This window comes from Capricornis sumatraensis, chromosome 1 (assembly GCF_032405125.1).
Source record: "Capricornis sumatraensis isolate serow.1 chromosome 1, serow.2, whole genome shotgun sequence".
Taxonomy (NCBI): domain Eukaryota; kingdom Metazoa; phylum Chordata; class Mammalia; order Artiodactyla; family Bovidae; genus Capricornis; species Capricornis sumatraensis.
The window spans coordinates 148,995,836-149,014,447 of NC_091069.1; the positions used below are offsets into that span (position 1 = coordinate 148,995,836).

Consider the following 18,612-nt stretch of genomic DNA (forward strand, 5'->3'; position numbering starts at 1 on the left):
AATATGAAGCTTAAGAGTTTCAGTGGTTGACTGAAACAGTCCTACAGACTTAGAGAGTGAACTTACGGTGACATGAGGGTTAGGATCAGGGAGAGGGATAGATCAGGAGTCTGGGATTGATACGTACACACTACTATATTTAAAATGGGTAATGGAGCTTCCCTGGTGTTCCAATGGTTGAGAGTCTGCCTTGCAGTGTGTGTGGGGGACATGGGTTTGACCCCTGGTCAGGGAACAGGGACCCCACATGCTGGAGTGCAACTGAGCCCATGTGCTGCAAATACAGAGTCTGTGTGCCACAACTACAGAGCCAGTAGTTACATAGTGTAGTTACACAGCCACAGAGTCCATAGAATAGATACATGTATATGTATAACTGAATCACTTTTCTGTACATCCAAAACTAACACGACATTGTTAATCAACAATACTCCAATATAAAATAAAAAACTAGAAAAAGAACTTCAGCTGTCATTTTATGTGCAATGAAAAATTATTAATAACATTTAAATAGGGGCGAGCATGTATTGTGGTGTGGTAGTGAAACAGTATACATTTTATAAAAATCAGTCCTGTGTCAGTGTGGAAAATACATCGGATGACTGTGTTAAGAGATGCATATCGTATAGTTAGGAGGTTATTTAATAAGCCAGGCAAGAGATGAATGTATTTTAGATTGTAGTACTGACTGCATAAAAAGAAATATTGGATTTAAGACATCACTGACAGATGAACTCTTGGTTTGTGACCCTATTTTCTGTGACACAGGAAACACTGGAAGAATACCAGGTTTGAGGGCGGAATAGAGGAAGATCATAATTTCAGATTTGGACATGTTAATTCTAAGGTACCTTTGGGAGTTTCAAGTAAGCAAGTCAGGTAGGTAGTTGGGGAGTGGAAGCATCAAAAAAAAAAAAAAAAGAGGAAGGCAAACAAGTTTATTCTCTACCCTGTTCAGTGATATTTTTAAACATGTCCCCAAAGTGAACCTTGAGGACACAATGGATAGTTTTAATTGTTATAACTATAAGTGTATAATGATTTGATGCTTAGCTTACAATGCCCAGTAGAACAACTTTGACTTCATCCTACCTACTGGGAATAATTTGGAAGCATTAAAGAAATTTCAAAACTTTTTAAGAATGGGTTTTCAAATAAGAGAAAGAAATGTTATATTCTTCCAGTTTTGCATTTCCAAGAAAAAGCCATCCATAAATAATTGTGCTTCATTTCTGTACCTTTTATGTTACTTTGAGAAAAGTGGCACATTTTCAGTTTCCCATATTTTACAGGAGCTGGGTGAGGATGCAGACATTTTCATATTTTCATTATTATAGCTTTGTAATTTGCCTGTATGATAAGAAAATATCTACATAAGACATTAAAACCCTAGACAGGTCTTTTCCTTTTTCAAGTCAGCAAACAAAATCTGGGCAAGCAAGTTAATCTATGTCTAAACATGAATATTTCAGTTAGAATTTTTGCTGTGTAGATAACACATTTGTTGATATTTCTTAATAAGAAACTTTAACAGAAGAATGAAAAATAGAAAAAAATCAGGGGTTATTTTATAAATATGAAGTTTTAAAATTTGAGAGATAAGCTATGAAGCCTAAAGTTAACTTGTTTGTAATTTTCAGAATGGGAATTCTGGCTTCAGGCTTATTATATATAATAAAAATTCTTTAATTTCATGGAATCATGAGTATGTACGCTAAAGTCTAAAGGTAACTTTAAAAGACTCTGCTATGTAACTCTTGAAAAAAAAATTCACAAAAGTTACTACTTTTGTCTAAATTATATTAAATTATATTAATACATTACAGGATAGCAATGATTTGGTTATTTCAGATTCTAAAAAGAGTTGAGCCAACTGATGCAGGGTAAGTATTTCTTAAGATTCTAAATTTCCAGTTAATATTTCTGATATCTATCTATATATATCAGATATATATCTCTCTATATATATATTTGCTGCTTTTCTAATGGAACTGTTATTCTGACTTTCACTCCCCTCTACTTCAATTATTACTATCTCTACTCTCACTCCAGAAAAACCAGAGCTATAAATTTAGTGTTTATTATCCATGTTTCTCAATGAAAAATAGAGATTTTAAAAAATACATTGCTAGTTTTACAATGATGAGACCACACGTTTTATACTTTTTTGGATCTTGCTCTTCTGCAATAATTATACATTGCAGAAATTCCAAAATTAAAATTAGGTAGAAGAGTTCTTTTTTCATGATTGAACTATATCCCATAATATGAATGTACTCTGTTTTATTTACCCATTTCACTGTTGCCACATCTTGTCTTTGCTGTTGTGTCCAGCTTTTTGCTATCCCATGGACTGCAGCGTGCCAGCCTTCCTTGTCCTTCACTGTCTTCCAGAATTTGCTCAAACTCATGTCCATTGAGTCGGTGATGCCATCCAACCATCTCATCCTCTGTCACCCCCTTCTCTTCTTGCTCTCAATCTTTCCCAGCATCAAGGTCTTCCTCAATGAGTCAGCTATTCTCATTAGAGAAAGTATTGGAGCTTCAGCTTCAGCATCAGTTCTTCCAATGGACATCAAGGAGTGATTTCCTTTGAAATATATCTCCTTTAAGTCCAAGGGACTCTCAAGACTCTTCTCCAGCACCACTATTTGAAAGCATCAGTTCTATGGTGTTCAGCCTTCTTTATGGCAACTCTCACATCTGTACATGACTACTGGAAAGGCCATAGCTTTGACAAGATGGACCTTTGTTGGCATAGTGATATTTTTGCTTTTAATATTCTATCTAGGTTTGTCATAGCTCTTCTTCCAAGGAGGAAGTGTCTTTTAATTTTGTGGCTGCAGTCACTACCTACAGTGATTTTGGATCCCATTAAAATAAAAGTTGTCACTGTTTTCACTTTTTCCCCCTCTACTTGCCATGAAGTGATGGGACCGGATGCCATGATCTTAACATTTTTGAATGCTGAACCTTAAGTCAGGTTTTTGACTCTTGTCTTTCACCCTCCTCAAGAGGCACTTTAGTTCCTCTTCACTTTCTGCCATTAGGGTGGTATCATCTGCATATTTGAGGTTGTTGATATTGCTTTGGCAATCTTGATTCCACTTGTGAGTCATCCAGCCCAGCATTTCATATGATGTACTCTGCATATAAATTAAATAAGCAAGGTAACAATATATAGCCTTGATGTACTCCTTTCCCAATTTTGAGAACCCTGTGAACAGCATGGTCTTTGCTACTCTGAACAATAATACAGTAAATATTCTTTGTATATTTACCTTTGCATAGCAGTGCTTTTATTTCTAGGATATATATATACATATATATAAATGATAGATGAAAAGATATATGTATTTTAAAAACTTCAATGGGATTGCATAAAATTGCTTTTCAAGAAAAGGCTGTTGCAATTCATAGTTCCCCAAGTAACATATGAAAGTAACACTTTTCTCACTTTAGTCAATGTTGAGTATTTTTATTTGTTTTTATTTCTGCTATTTTGATATATGAGAAAGGAAGTATCCTTCCATTTTTGTTTTTGTTCTTGTTCACATGTGTGTATTTTTGACATAGAAATTTGGGCATCTTTTTATTTTATTTTTAGTTATTTTGATTTCTTCATCTGTAAACTTGCTTATTCTTGTCATTTACTCATTCGTCTATTAGATTGCTTGCCTTTTAAATCTATTCTTAAGTTATTTTATATTATAGACATAAATCTATGTCTTTCATATACATGGATGATATATTTCCAAACTAATTATATACCCTTTGACTCTGTTGGATATTGTTTTGCTGTGCATTCAAGCTATCTATTTTACTGGCTTCCTTCTCTTGGACAACAATTTCTCTATTCCCTATGTCACATCACTGTCTTCTCAATTACTTAAGACAATATCTATGGTGAGGGGTAGGAGACTAACCTTATTTACTAATCATTCCACACAGATAGCAAAGAGTGTCAGCATAACCCATTAAATCAACTGTCCTTTTCCTACTGAACTGAAATATCATATTTGTTTCATGCCACATTCCCATATATATTGGAACCCACTTCTGAGTTCTCTTTTCTGTTTCACTGATCCTCTGGCTTCTTCTTATGCCACTATCTTAATGTTTTGATTATCATGTCTCTACATTATTATTCAACATCAATTAAGGTATTCTTGACTACTCCACATTTATATTTTTCTTGGGCAGAATGAGAAGTTATTTTCTTCCATATGAATTTCAGTGAGTTCAAGCAATTCTAAAAACTGTAAGTTATCCATGTTAGATTGAAAAGGATTTGCATTTGAATTTGGTAAATGCAAATTTACCTATCAATTTAAGTGAATCTAATTTTAAAACATTTTATTACAGATAACTTTGAATATATATAAAAGTAGATAAGTGAAGGTAAAAATTAAGAACTACTAATTAAATGAGAAGCATGTCTACCATGTCAGTAACTTAACAATCCACTGTTTTTATGATTCTTTTGTTAATTTTCCCTCACTTATTCTTTCATTTTAGTGATTAGCTGGTCAGATATGGCAAAAGAAAATGTGACTCTGGGGACGGAGTTTGTTCTCACAGGACTCACAGATCTCCCAGGGCTGCAGGTCCCCCTGTTCCTGGTGTTCCTGGGCATCTACCTCACCACCATGGCGGGCAACCTTGGGCTGATTTTTCTCATCTGGAAGGACCCCCATCTTCACACCCCCATGTACTTATTCCTGGGCAGCTTGGCCTTTGCAGATGCTTGTTGTTCCTCTTCCGTGACTCCAAAAATGTTTATAAATTTTTTATCAAAGAATCATGTAATAGCTCTCTTTGACTGTCTGACCCAATTTTATTTTTTTGGGTCTACTGCCACCACAGAATGTTTCCTCCTGGTGGTCATGGCCTATGACCGCTATGCAGCCATATGCAACCCTTTGCTTTATTCAGTAGTCATGTCCAACAGACTCTGTATTCAGTCTATAGGTGTTTCATATTTCATTGGTTTTCTGCATTCAGCCATTCATGTGGGTTTGTTATTCAGATTAACTTTCTGTAGGACCAATGTAATACATTATTTCTACTGTGAAATTTTACAACTGTTCAAAATTTCGTGCACTGATTCTACACTTAATACACTTCTGGTGTTTATCTTTTCAGCTTTTATACAAGTTTTCACTTTTATGACCATCATGGTCTCTTACACCTTTATCCTGTTTATCATTCTGAAAAAGAAGTCTGAAAAGGGCAGGAGCAAAGCCTTCTCCACATGCAGTGCCCACCTTCTATCTGTTTCCTTGTTCTATGGCACTCTCTTCTTCATGTATGTGTGTCCTGGGTCTGGTCCCTCTGAAGATCACAACAAAATATATTCTTTATTTTATACAATAATAATTCCTCTACTAAATCCTTTTATTTATAGCCTGAGAAACAAAGAGGTTATAAGTGCTTTGAAAAGAATAATGAAGAAATGAATAGTTGCTAGACAATTTTCAAACTGTTTGTTTTCTACTGTCTTCTAAAAATGCCCCAATTCCTAAAGATTTGCCATGGCTCTGCCATTTCATCAGAGAACTAGAGATCAGCATGGTCTGTGAACTTCCTACTATTTTTTACCTGTATATGGGGCCAGTAAAATTTTGGTAACTTACCTATAACTAGCTCATTTAGAAACACTGCTCCATCTTTATCTAGACACTAAGCTTTTGCAAATTAACCATTTTCCTGAGACTTAAAAAATTCCTGATAGTAATTGACAGTTTCCTAGAAACAGCTCAGAGACTGGCAGATAGGGTTAGGCACTTAGTTCCTTACCCCAGTTCACTGCTCTGGCCCTGCCAGTAATAAAGTGTCACTGTTCTCTTCCATGCACAATAACTACAGTAGATGGATAAACGTCTACTTCTTGACAGAATATATTCCTGATGAGAAATGCATTGTTTAGTGATAAAAGTTAGGATAAAGAAAAAGGTTCTAAACATTTGGTGGATCTTAGGAAGAAAAATGGAAGCAGGCATGAATTAAAGAATTGAGGATCAAAATTAACCACAGCTCCTACTTGTAACTCTACATACTATTTTTATCAGGAATATTGTCTGTAGCATAATATAGCATGATATTCAATAACTTATAAGTTTAGGAATATTTGAGTGTAATAAAAAAGCAATCTCAGACATCAGCCTTGGTTGCATTACTATTCCTATCAGTTTTTAGTAGAAGGAAGTAGTAAAGAAAGTTTTTAGTAGGAGGAAGGCAAGGAGCCTAGATCAGAGATAAGAACCTGGCCCCACTCCAGTACTCTTGCCTGGAAAATTCCATGGACGGAGGAGCCTGATAGGCTGCAGTCCATGGGGTCGCGAAGAGTCAGACATGACTGAGCGACTTCTCTTTCATTTTCACTTTAGTATGTAAAGGTGTGGGTGAAAACTGGTGTCGGTGAATTCTCTACCACTAATGTACTTCAATTTGGGATGTGTTCATATATGTATTCAGGCATATACAGGGGGTCTTGGAATGGATTCTTCACAGATGGGGGGAATATATGTATATATATATTCCAGTTTATTTCAGAAGTATTAAATAGACATAAATAATTCAAATCCTCTGTTAGCAAAACAGTGTTCCTTGGACAATCTGCTTTTTCTTAGCACATACATTTAGGAAAAATAGTTACACAAAATGAGAATGAAATTTAAGTTGTTTAAGACTAAATATGCTTGTTGTTCTAGTATTTTAAAAACATTTTAGATCTCAACAGTTCCAATAAATATACTAAAAATATTATCTAAAAATATAAGCATGTGGTAAATTTCTTTTATCATTTAAATTTATCATATAAATATTATTTTAAAAAGTCAACTTGTTTGTATAGTCTCAAGATTATTTCAAATTAGCCCCAATAATAAAACTTATTTTAAAAATATCCCACATGATTAAAAAACTTCAAAAGCTATCCATTCTTGTAGGTGACTTTTAGCAATTTCAGTCTTTGAAACTTATTTTATAAACTAAATTGGTTTCCTTAACATTTTAAGTTCTTTCTGAATAAAATATTTTTTCTGTATTTACTATTGGTGTTTTTAAAGTAAATCTTAAATACTTTTCATTTATGTACAGGTAAATATATTTATCTCTTAATGTACCTGGTACAACATGTTTTATTTGAGGTATTTGCAAAAACAACTACAGTAGTCACCCCTCATCTGTGGGGAATCCAGTCCAAGATCCCCTGTGGATGCCTGAAACTGCTATTAGTTTTGAACTCTGTTTCCTTTTTTCTACCACAACTTTAATGTCTTTTCAGTCTTAACTAAGCACTTATCATACACTGTGGCTGTAACTTTTGCAGTTTGAGGTACAACAGCAAAATCAACAAGAGTTTCTTTTTCTTTCTTTACACTTTCATGAATGTTCTTACCATAAAATTTAACAACCTCAGCATATGATTTTTTCCTATTAAACTGAGAACTTTCATATTTTCACTTAAAGGAAGCACTTTATGGCTTTTCATTGTCAAATTGCCAATGTCACTACTCTTGTGTTTAAGGGCTAACATTAAGTCAAATGAGGGTTACTTGAACATAAGCACTGCAACAGCCAATCTGATAATCCAGACAGCTATTAAGTGACTAGGGATGGGAAGTGTATACATATACAGCATGTATGATAGTGTCTATGAAGGCAATGGCACCCCACTCCAGTACTCTTGTCTGGAAAATCCCATGGAGGGAGGAGCCTGGAAGGCTGCAGTCTGTGGGGTCGCTGAGGGTTGGACTGAGCGACTTCACTTTCACTTTTTACTTTCATGTGTTGGAGAAGGAAATGGCAACCCACTCCAGTGTTCTTGCCTGGAGACCCAGGGATGGAGGAGCCTGGTGGGCTGCCATCTATGGGGTCTCACAGAGTCGGACACGACTGAAGTGACTTAGCAGCATGCTAGGCAAGTGGAATGGTTCACATCCCAGAAGGATGGAGTAGGATGGTGTGAAATTTCATTATGCTACTTAGATTGTGTACAATTTAAAACTTCTGAATTATTTATTTCTGCAACCATTTAATATCTTGAGACCATCATTGTCTTTGGGTAATGGAAACTGCAGAAAGCAAAACTGTGATAAGGGGGAACTACCGTATATGTTATAATATCTTTTAATATCTTCACAATTGCACAAGTAATACGTGGTTTTATCAGGATTGTTTTCAACAAAATCCACACATTACCTTGGAAATAAAGGTTAAGTTAAACTTCAGCATTTTCCTCCAGTTTGATGGCCCCCTGAGGGACTGACATTTATACAGCCTTGTCATGTCAACTCAAGAGATGCATCAACTTGGGATAAATTAAATTCTAAGCAGGGTTGGAACAAATTGATTGCTGCTCTGAAATGTTCCTAAATATATTGTATGTCAAGTATCTTAAAATTGTTTATTGTACAGTCTGTGTTTTGTAGAATGCAGATGCACTAAAAAGTGGATGTGAGGGTTTCCCTGGGTGGCTCAGTGGTAAATAATCCACTGGACTATGCAGGAGACACAGGTTCGATTCCTGGTCCAGGAAGATCCCACTTGCCAACTAAGCTTGTGTGCCACTACTATTGAGCCTATGCTCTAGAGCCCAGGAACCACAACTACTGAAGCTCAGGTGCCCTAGGGCCCCTGCTCTGCAACAAGAAAAGCCATCACAATGAGAAGCCTGTACACTGCAAAAGAGAGTAGCCTCCACTCCCTGCAACTAGGGAAAAGCCACACAACAACAATTTGCATTCAGAGAATGACTTTGGAAGCTGTATCTGGGTATCTAAGACCTCTGTCATGTTGCTGTTATGTGTGCTGATACTTCACTTGTTTGGTATTTTTTGCTTAAATTTAGGTGAACTTGGGTAATAATTTGAGTAAATAAACAATGGGTAAGCCTATTTCATCTTAAGAATTTGGTTATCATTCTACATTTGAAATCTACAGTGGTCTTATTAAATGACCCTTGTGCAGAAGGATGGGTCAGGAGGGTCTTTTGGGGTTTTGGTGCTAAGGTAACTGAAAACTAATCTTTGGTTTGAGACAGTGGAGGTTTTTTGAGGCAAGTTATGGGAGACATGGGAGAAGGGCATGGCAACTCACTCCAGTATTCCTGCCTGGAGAATCCCATTGGACAGAGGAGCCTGGTGGGCTACAGTCCATCGCCTAGACTTGGACACTACTGAAGAAACTTAACATGAATGCATACATGGGAGACATATCTTATCAATGGAATTTAGATGATATAGCTTCAAATTTCTGTGATTTAGCAGAATGTGTTAATAAAGGCAAAAAAGGGAATATATCTAGAAACATGGCTTGTTTATTTTTTAAAAGCATTGACAAAATGGAAATTATATCAGAACACAAAGAGGCAGACTGAATGAGGGACTTCTCTGGTGGTCCATTGGCTAAGACTCTGAGCAGGGGGCCTAGGTTCAATCCCTGATCAGGTAACTAGAACCCATATGCCACAACTAAGAGTTCACATGCTGCAACTGAAAGAGCCTGCAGGCTGCAATTAAGACCCAGCACAGTCAAGTACTAACTAAATATTAAAAAAGAAATAGACTGAGTGATGCAACAAACATGTAAAATAAAGTATGTAGAGCAGAAGATGGTGATATCAGCAAGAGAAATGAATTAGTGAGGGTGCAACATAAAATTTGGTGGTGAACTATTACCGGCTGGGACGTAGAAAACTGGTAGTTAAGGCAACTGTATTTGCCTTGCCAAAATAGTCTCAACAAATTTGTTCTATTTACTCCTATTTGGGGTTTGTCAAAGGGTATTCCTTTGGAGTAACAAGGGATACTCCTTTTGTTAAGGAAAAAGAATAAAGATGGTTGAGATCTGCTTTCAAAGTTTCAACAGGAAAACCCAAACATGTGTGACTGGTCTGTTAAATGGCTCTGGGGTAGTGAACAGAGTTTTCTGGGATTACCAGAAATGGAAACATAATACATAGTGATATGAGTTAGAGACAAAGAGGGCAACATTAAAGGACTAAAAGATAATACTTTGAAGATAATGTGATGTGGTGTTAGTAAGTTCAGTTCAGTTCAGTTGTTCAGTCATGTCTGACTCTTTGCGACCCCATGAACCGCAGCACGCCAGGCCTCCCTGTCCATCACTAACTCCCAGAGTTCACCCAAACCCATGTCCATTGAGTCGGTGATGCCATCCAGCCATCTCATCCTCTGTCATCCCCTTCTCCTCCTGCTCTCAATCTTTCCCAGAATCAGGGTCTTTTCAAATGAGTCAGCTATTCGCATCAGATGGCCAAAGTATTGGAATTTCAGCTTCAACATCAGTTAGTAAGCACTAATATTATATTAAATTAAAAACTGGAATATAACAAAGTAAGGACAGCCCATAGAAATGTCACCTCTATCTGAATGTTTTACTGGATTTGATATGTTGTGAGAATGGAGGGCTTTGCTATTACCTGCTAGTATCTATCAGGTATTAGTCTAGTTAGCCTCCACTCATTTCTACTTTGACATACAGATGAGAAGCTTTAGAATTGTGTGAACTGATTCTACTGATCATCTGTTCTGTGCTAGGTATGGTGAAAACAGTTTAAGAAGTAGAGTGAACTAAAGGCAGCTGGTATCAGTTCAGTTCAGTTGAGTCCCTCAGTCGTGTCCGACTCTTTGCGACCCCATGAATCGCAGCATGCCAGGCCTCCCTGTCCATCACCAACTCCCGGAGTTCACTCAGACTCACATCCATCGAATCAGTGATGCCATCCAGCCATCTCATCCTCTGTCGTCCCCTTCTCCTCCTGCCTCCAATCCAGCATCAGAGTCTTTTCCAATGAGTCAACTCTTCAAATGAGTTGGCCAAAGTACTGGAGTTTCAGCTTCAGCATCATTCCCTCTAAAGAAATCCCAGGGCTGATCTCCTTCAGAATAGACTGGTTGGATCTCCTTGCAGTCCACGGGACTCTCAAGAGTCTTCTCCAACACCACAGTTCGAAAGCATCAATTCTTCGGTGCTCAGCTTTCTTCACAGTACAACTTTCTCATCCACACGTGACTACTGGAAAAACCATAGCCTTGACTAGACAGACCTTTGTTGGCAGAGTAATGTCTCTGCTTTTCAAGATGCTATCTGGGTTGGTCATAACTTTTCTTCCAAGGAGTAAGCGTCTTTTAATTTCATGGCTGCAATCACCATCTGCAGTGATTTTGGAGCCTCAAAAAATAAAGTCTGACACTGTTTCCACTGTTTCCCCATCTATTTGCCATGAAGGGATGGAACCAGATGCCATGATCTTCATTTTCTGAATGTTGAGCTTGAAGCCAACTTTTTCACTCTCCTCTTTCACTTTCATCAAGAGGCTTTTTAGTTCCTCTTCACTTTCTGCCATGAGGATGGTGTCATCTGCATATCTGAGGTTACTGATATTTCTCCCGGCAATCTTGATTAGATTTGGCCAAGGAACTACATTTTTATTCTAATTTCAGAAGAAAGTTCAAACACTTTCATTTGATGAAGGCTCCAATACATGTTTGAATAGTTACTCGCTCTTGTGTAGCCATACATCTCATTAGACTAAGAGATTTGATCCATATAAAGAGGACATGGGCTTATTATTGATACACTGAAAATACTATGATACTTTATCTTTTAGAGAAGGAAAACACCTAGGAATTACGAACTGTGGTGACATATATGACTAATATAAAATGGCTAATTCATTCAACTAAAATATAGTGCCTTTCCTGATACATAAAAGTTGGGGAAATAACTTGGACTGGATCCCAGCAGACACTCTACAAATAGTATGGAATGAATTACTATCTTTGTAGACTCTCTAGAGAAGAAGAGGGCTATTTGCACATTAATGAGTGTATTTACTGCACTTGAGCATTTTATTAAACCTTATGCTGCTAAGTCACTTCAGTCGTGTCTGACTCTGTGCGACCCCATACAGGGCAGCCCACCAGGCTCCCCCATCCCTGGGATTCTCCAGGCAAGAAGACTGGAGTGGGTTGCCATTTCCTTCTCCAATGCATGAAAGTGAAAAGTGAAAAGTGAAAATTGAAAGTGAAGTCGCTCAGTCATGCCCGACCCTCAGCGACCCCATGGACTGCTGCCTTCCAGACTCCTCCATCCATGGGATTTTCCAGGCAAGAGTACTGGAGTGGGGTGCCATTGCCTTCTCCATTAAACCTTATACTGTTACCCAAAAGAAATCTGAATTTTAATGGGGTTAAGAAAAATAACTCTAGAAACTTATAAACTGAACTCAGTCTCTTTGGAACTGTATCATTCTAAGTCACAAATAACTTCAAATGTGTCTGCTGTACAGTTGCAGAAAGATTGCAGTCTTTGGCAAACATTAACACTGTCACACAATGGATGCCATTTAGGCTTGTAAATTACTTGGTGTGCAGAAAAGAAGAACACTTTGGAAAGCCAAATGCAGGTCTGTTATTAGGCTCTGGAGAAATAATTTCCCTCAGGGAAAAAGTAGATAATTTTAAACCTTGAGATAACCGGTGCATGTAAAGAATGCCAGAGAAATGTTCCAGAAAATGAGATAACACAGCAGAGGTCATTGACTAAATGAAAAGAATATACACAGTAATATCCACTGGTGGTGGCTCTGCAGGAAGTATCTCCTATTTTCGTATTCATGACCAAACTATAACTCTGTCACTGAGACTGAATATAGGACACCCCAAGGAGCTACCATCTCTTAGCTCCTAGTGAGCTAGGAGAATAGTCTGAACCTTTTGATTCTTTCCCTGATAAAGCAAAGCAAACTACCTGATTCATTAACAGAGGGTCCAGAACTGAGACAAGATGCCTTTTGGAAATCTGTAGCCATTTACCTTGCAGATAAAGGATAAAGTCTTAACTGAAGGAGGCAAGAGTAAATATACACAATGGCAGGAAAAGGATAGTACACAGGATCCTCACCAGTCTTATTGGGTGGCTTGAAATGAGTTTTGACAGTAATAACTATGTGCTGTACTTTGAGCTTTGTTTACCCTGTGGCTGAGGTCATATATCCCCTTGGACAGAAAGGAGATCAAAACAGTCAATCTTAAGGGAAATCGACCCTGAATACTTGTTGGAAGGACTGATGCTGAACCTGAAGCTCCAGTATTTTGGTCATCTGATGAGAATAGCCAACTCATTGGAAAAGTCCCTGATGCTGGGAAAGATTGAGGGCAGAAGGAGAAGAGGGCATCAGAGGATGAGATAGCTGGATGGCATCACTGATGCAATGGAAATGAACTTGGGCAAACTTCAGGAGATGGTGAGGGACAGTGAGACCTAGTGTGCTATAATCCATTGGGTTGCAAACAGTTAGACACAACCAGGTGACTGAACAACAGTGACAACAACGTATATCAAAACTTTTTGATCACAAGCTGAAGCTAATGTTAACAACTTTGGCTAAGAAGCTTAACACCACATGGACTTACATTACTTATCATCCAGAAAGCAGTGGTTTAATTAAGAACTGGAATAGACTATTTAAACACCTGATATTAAAAATAAACAGTAATAATGGTATAGAGGATTAGCTGGCTTGACACTATAAATATTTCCATCTGAATAAGAAGTTTAGTAAAGTGGGGATACCGCTACCACAATTTTCAGATACAGAGATGGTAGTGAGGGAGTGGAGATTTCTGTACTTAAAAAAAAGCAACTTGAGGCCTATCTTCTTTTAATTGAGATATAATTCCATGGGATCTCAATGAGTCGGACATGACTGAGCGACTACCACCTACACCACCAACAACAACTTACATATAGGCTTCCTTGGTGGCTAAGTGGTAAAGAATCCGCCTGCAATGCAGGAGACGCAGGAGATGTGGGCTTGATCCCTGGGTTGGGACGATCCCCTGGAGGAGGGCATGGCAACCAACTTCAGTATTCTTGTCTGGAGCGACCCATGGCCAGAGCAGCCTGGCAGGCCATAGTCCATAGTGTTGCAAAGAGTCAGACACAACTGAAGCAGCTTAGCATGCATGTACAACTGACATACAGGGCTTCCCTGGTGGCTCAGATGGTAAAGAATCCACCTGCAATGCAGGAGACCCAGGTTTGATCCCTGGATTGGGTAGATCCCTGGATAAGGAAACATCTACCCATCCCAGTATTCCTGCCTGGAGAATTCCATGGATATGGGTGCCTGGTGGGCTTCAGTTCATGGGGTCACAAAGAGTTGCACCTGACTGAACATCTAAGCACACACACACACACTTCGCTTCTGAGCCATAGTCAGGTCCAGGTCTTATTTTTGTTGACTGTATAGAGCTTCTCCATCTTCAGCTGCAAAGAATATAATCAATCTGATTTCTGTATTGACCATCTGGTGATGTCCATGTGTAGAATTGTGTCTTGGGTTGTTTGGAAAAAGGTGTTTACTATGACCAATGTGCTCTCACTGCCCTGCTTCATTTTATACTCCAAGGCCAAACTTGCCTGTTACTCCAGGTATTGCTTTACTTCCTACTTTTGCATTCCAATCCCCTATGGTGAAAAGCATATCTTTTTAAATTTTTTGGGGGGTGTTATTTCTAGAAGTTCTTGTAGATCTTCATAGAACTGTTCAACTTCAGCTTCTTCAGCATTAGTGGTTGGGGAATAGACTTGGATTAATGTGATATTGAATGGTTTGCTGTGGAAACAACCTAGATCATTCTGTTATTTTTTTAGATTGTACCAAAGCACTGCATTTCTGACTCCTTTATTGATTACAAGGGCTACTCCATTTCTTCGAGGGGATTCTTGCCCACAGTAGTAGATATAATGGTCATCTGAATTAAATTCACCCATTTCAGTTCACCTTAGTTCACTGACTCCTAAGATGTTGATGGTCACTCTTGCCATCTCCTGCTTGACCACACCTAATTTACCTTGACTTATGGACCTAACATTCCAGGTTCCTATGCAATACTGTTCTTTACAGCATTGGATTTTATTTTCATCACCAGAGATATCCATAACTGAGTGTCATTTCCACTTTGGCCCAGCTGCTTCATTCTTTCTGGAGCTATTAGTATTTGCCCTCTGCTCTTCCCCAGTAGCATACTGGACACTTTCTGACCTGGGGGCTCATCTTCCAGTGTCATATCTTTTTGCCTTTTCATACTGTTCATAGGGTTCTCACAGCAAGAATACTGGAGTGATTTGCCATTCTCTCCTTCAGTGGACCACATTTTGTCAGAACTCTTCACTACGATCCATCCGTCTCGGGTGGCCCTGCATGGCATGGCTCATAGCTTCACTGAGTTATGCAAGCCCTTTTGTCACAACAAGGCTGTGATCCATGAAAGGAATATACATTTTTGCATAGCAAAGGAAACCATAAACAAAATGAAAAGACAGCATATGGACTTGGAGAAAATTGCATATTATGCAGCCAGCAGGAGCTTAACTTTCAAAATATACAAACAGTTCATACAACTCAATGACAAAAAAAATCAAATAACCCAATTGAAGAATGGAGAGAAGATCTAAATAGACATTTCTCTAAAGAAGGCAAACAGATGGCCAATGAACACAGAAAAAGATGCCCATTAAGCTAATTATTAGAGAAATGCAAATCAAAAATACAATGAGGTACTACCTCACCCTGGTCAGAATGGACATCATTAAAAAGTCCACAAATAATAAATGTTAGAGGGGGTATGGAGAAAAGGGAACGAAAAGGGAGCCCTCTTACACTGTTGGTAAGAATGTAAATTGGCACAGCTGCTATGGAAAACAGTGTGGAGTTTCCTCAAAAAACTAAAACTAGAGTCAGTTATCATATGGGTCAGCAATCCCCCTCCTTGGCATATGTCCAGATGAAACTATAATTCAAAAAGATACAGCACCCCTATGTTCATGTTGTTCAGTCGCTCAGTCATGTCCAACTCTTTGCAACCCCATGAACTCAGCATCCCAGGCTTCCCTGTCCTTCACCTATGTTCACAGCTGCACTATTTACAATAGTCAAGACACGGAAACAACCTGAATGCCCATCAACAGATGAAAGGAAAAAAAAGATGTGGTATATGTACACAATGGGATATTACTCAGCCATTAAAAAAGAATAAAATAGTGCCATTTGTAGCAACATGCATGGACTTAGAGATTATCATGCAAAGCAAAGTAAACCAGAAAGAGAAGACAAACAGTAGAATATATACCTTATATGTGGAATCTAAAATGTAATACAAATGAACATATCTGTGAAATAGATTAACAGACATAGAGAGCAGACTTGTGATTGCCAAGGGGGAGGGGGTTGGTGGTGGGAAGGACTGGGACTTTGGGATTAGCATATGCAAACTTGTATAAATAGGATGGATAAACATCAAGGTCCTATTACATAGCACAGAGAATTACAGTCTATATCCTGTGATAAACCATAATGGAAAAGAACATGAAAAAGAATATAAATGTATGTATAACTGAACCACTTTGCTGTATAGCAGAAATTAACAAAATAGTGTAAATCAACTATACTTCAATAAAATAAAACGGTTATAAAAATGCTAGCCAACAAATAAAATGGTTATAAAATAGATAACCAACAAAGATTTACTGTATCATAGTGCTAAGTCACTTCAATTGTGTTCGACTCTTTGTGACCCCATGGACTGTAGCCTGCCAGGCTCATCTGTCCGTGGGATCCACCAGGCAGATGCGAGTGGGTTGCCATTTCCTCCTCCAGGAGATCTTCTTGACCCAGGAATTGAACCCACATCTCTTATGTCTTTTTCTTGGGGATGGTCTTGATTCCTGTCTCCTGTACAATGTCATGAACCTCCATCCATAATTCATCAAGCACTCTATCAGATCTAGTCCCTTAAATCTATTTCTCACTTCCACTGTATAGTCATGAGGGATTTGATTTAGGTCATACTTGAATGGTCTAGTGGTTTTCCCCACTTTCTTCACTTTCAGTTTGAATTTGACAATAAGGAGTTCATGATCTGAGCCACAGTCAGCTCTCGGTCTTGTTTTTGCTGACTGTATAGAGCTTCTCCATCTTTGGCTGCAAAGAATATAATCAATCTGATTTCAGTGTTGACCATCTGGTGATGTCCATGTGTAGAGTCTTCTCTTGTGTTTTTGGAAGAGGGTGTTTGCTATGACCAGTGCATTCTCTTGGCAGAACTCTATTAGCCTTTGGCCTGCTTCATTCTGTACTCCAAGGCCAAATATGCCTGTTACTCCAGGTGTTTCTTGACTTCCTACTTTTGCATTCCAGTCCCCTAAAATGAAAAGGACATCTTTTTTGGGTGTTAGTTTAAAAGGTCTTGTAGGTCTTCATAGAACCATTCAACTTCAGTTTCTTCAGTGTTACTGGTTGGGGCATAGACTTGAATTACTGTGATATTGAATGGTTTGCCATGGAAATGAACAGAGATCATTCTGTCATTTTTGAGATTGCATCCAAGTACTGTATTTTGGACTCTTTTGTTGACTATGATGGCTACTCCATTTCATCTAAGGGATTCCTGCCCACAATAGTAGATACAATGGTCATCTGAGTTAAATTCACCCATTCCAATCCATCTTAGTTCCCTGATTCCTAGAACGTTGATGTTCACTCTTGCCATTTCCTGTTTGACCACTTCTAATTTGCCTTGATTCATGGACCTGACATTCCAGGTTCCTATGCAATATTGCTCTTTACAGCATTGAACCTTGTTTCTATCACCTGTCCCATCCACAATGGGGTGTTGTTTTTGCTTTGGCTCCATCCCTTCATTCTTTTTGGAGTTGTTTCTCCACTGATCTTCAGTAGCATATTGGGCACCTACCGACTTGAGGAGTTCATCTTTCAGTGTTCTATCTTTTTGCCTTTTCATACAGTTCATGGGGTTCTCAAGGCACGAATACTAAAGTGATTTGCCATTCCTTTCTCTAGTGGACCACATTCTGTCAGACTTCTCCACCATGAGCCGTCTGTCCTGGGTGGCCCCACACGACATGGCTTAGTTCCACTGAGTGCCTGGTGAACTATGGACAGAGGTTCGTGACACTGTACTGGAGACAGGAATCAAGACCATCCCCAAGATAAAGAAATGTAAAAAAGCAAAATGGCTGTCTGAGGAGGCTTACAAATAGCTGTGAAAAGAAGAGAAGTGAAAAGCAAAGGAGAAAAGGAAAGATATACCCATTTGAATGCAGAGTTCCAAAGAATGGCAAAAAGAGATAATAAAGCCTTTGTCAGCAATCAATAGAAAGAAATAGAGGAAAACAATAGAATGGGAAAGACTAGATATCTCTTCAAGAAAATTAGAGACACCAAGGGAACATTTCATGCAAACATAGGGTCAATAAAGGACAAAAATGATATGGACCTAACAGAAGCAGAGGATATTAAGAAGAGGTGGCAAGAATACACAGAAGAACTGTACAAAAAAGATCTTCACGACCTAGATAATCATGATGGTGTGATCACTCACACTCATCTAGAGCCAGACATCCTGGAATGTGAAGTCAAGTGGGCCTTAGAAAGCATCACTATGAGCAAAGCTAGTGGAGGTAATGGAATTCCAGTGGAGCTATTTCAAATCCTGAAAGATGATGCTGTGAAAGTGCTGCACTCAATATGCCAACAAATTTGGAAAACTCAGCAGT

The 18,612-nt window shown here is 38.3% G+C and overlaps 1 protein-coding gene across 1 annotated transcript; it reads left to right on the forward strand.

The window, feature by feature from the left end:
- Positions 1 to 4,526: 4,526 nt before the first annotated feature.
- On the forward strand, positions 4,527 to 5,459 carry LOC138082436 (olfactory receptor 5AC1-like). The gene has a single exon (XM_068975758.1). The coding sequence runs from the start codon at positions 4,536 to 4,538 to the stop codon at positions 5,457 to 5,459; it is 924 nt and encodes a 307-aa protein (XP_068831859.1). The 5' UTR covers positions 4,527 to 4,535.
- The last annotated feature ends 13,153 nt before the right edge of the window (positions 5,460 to 18,612 follow it).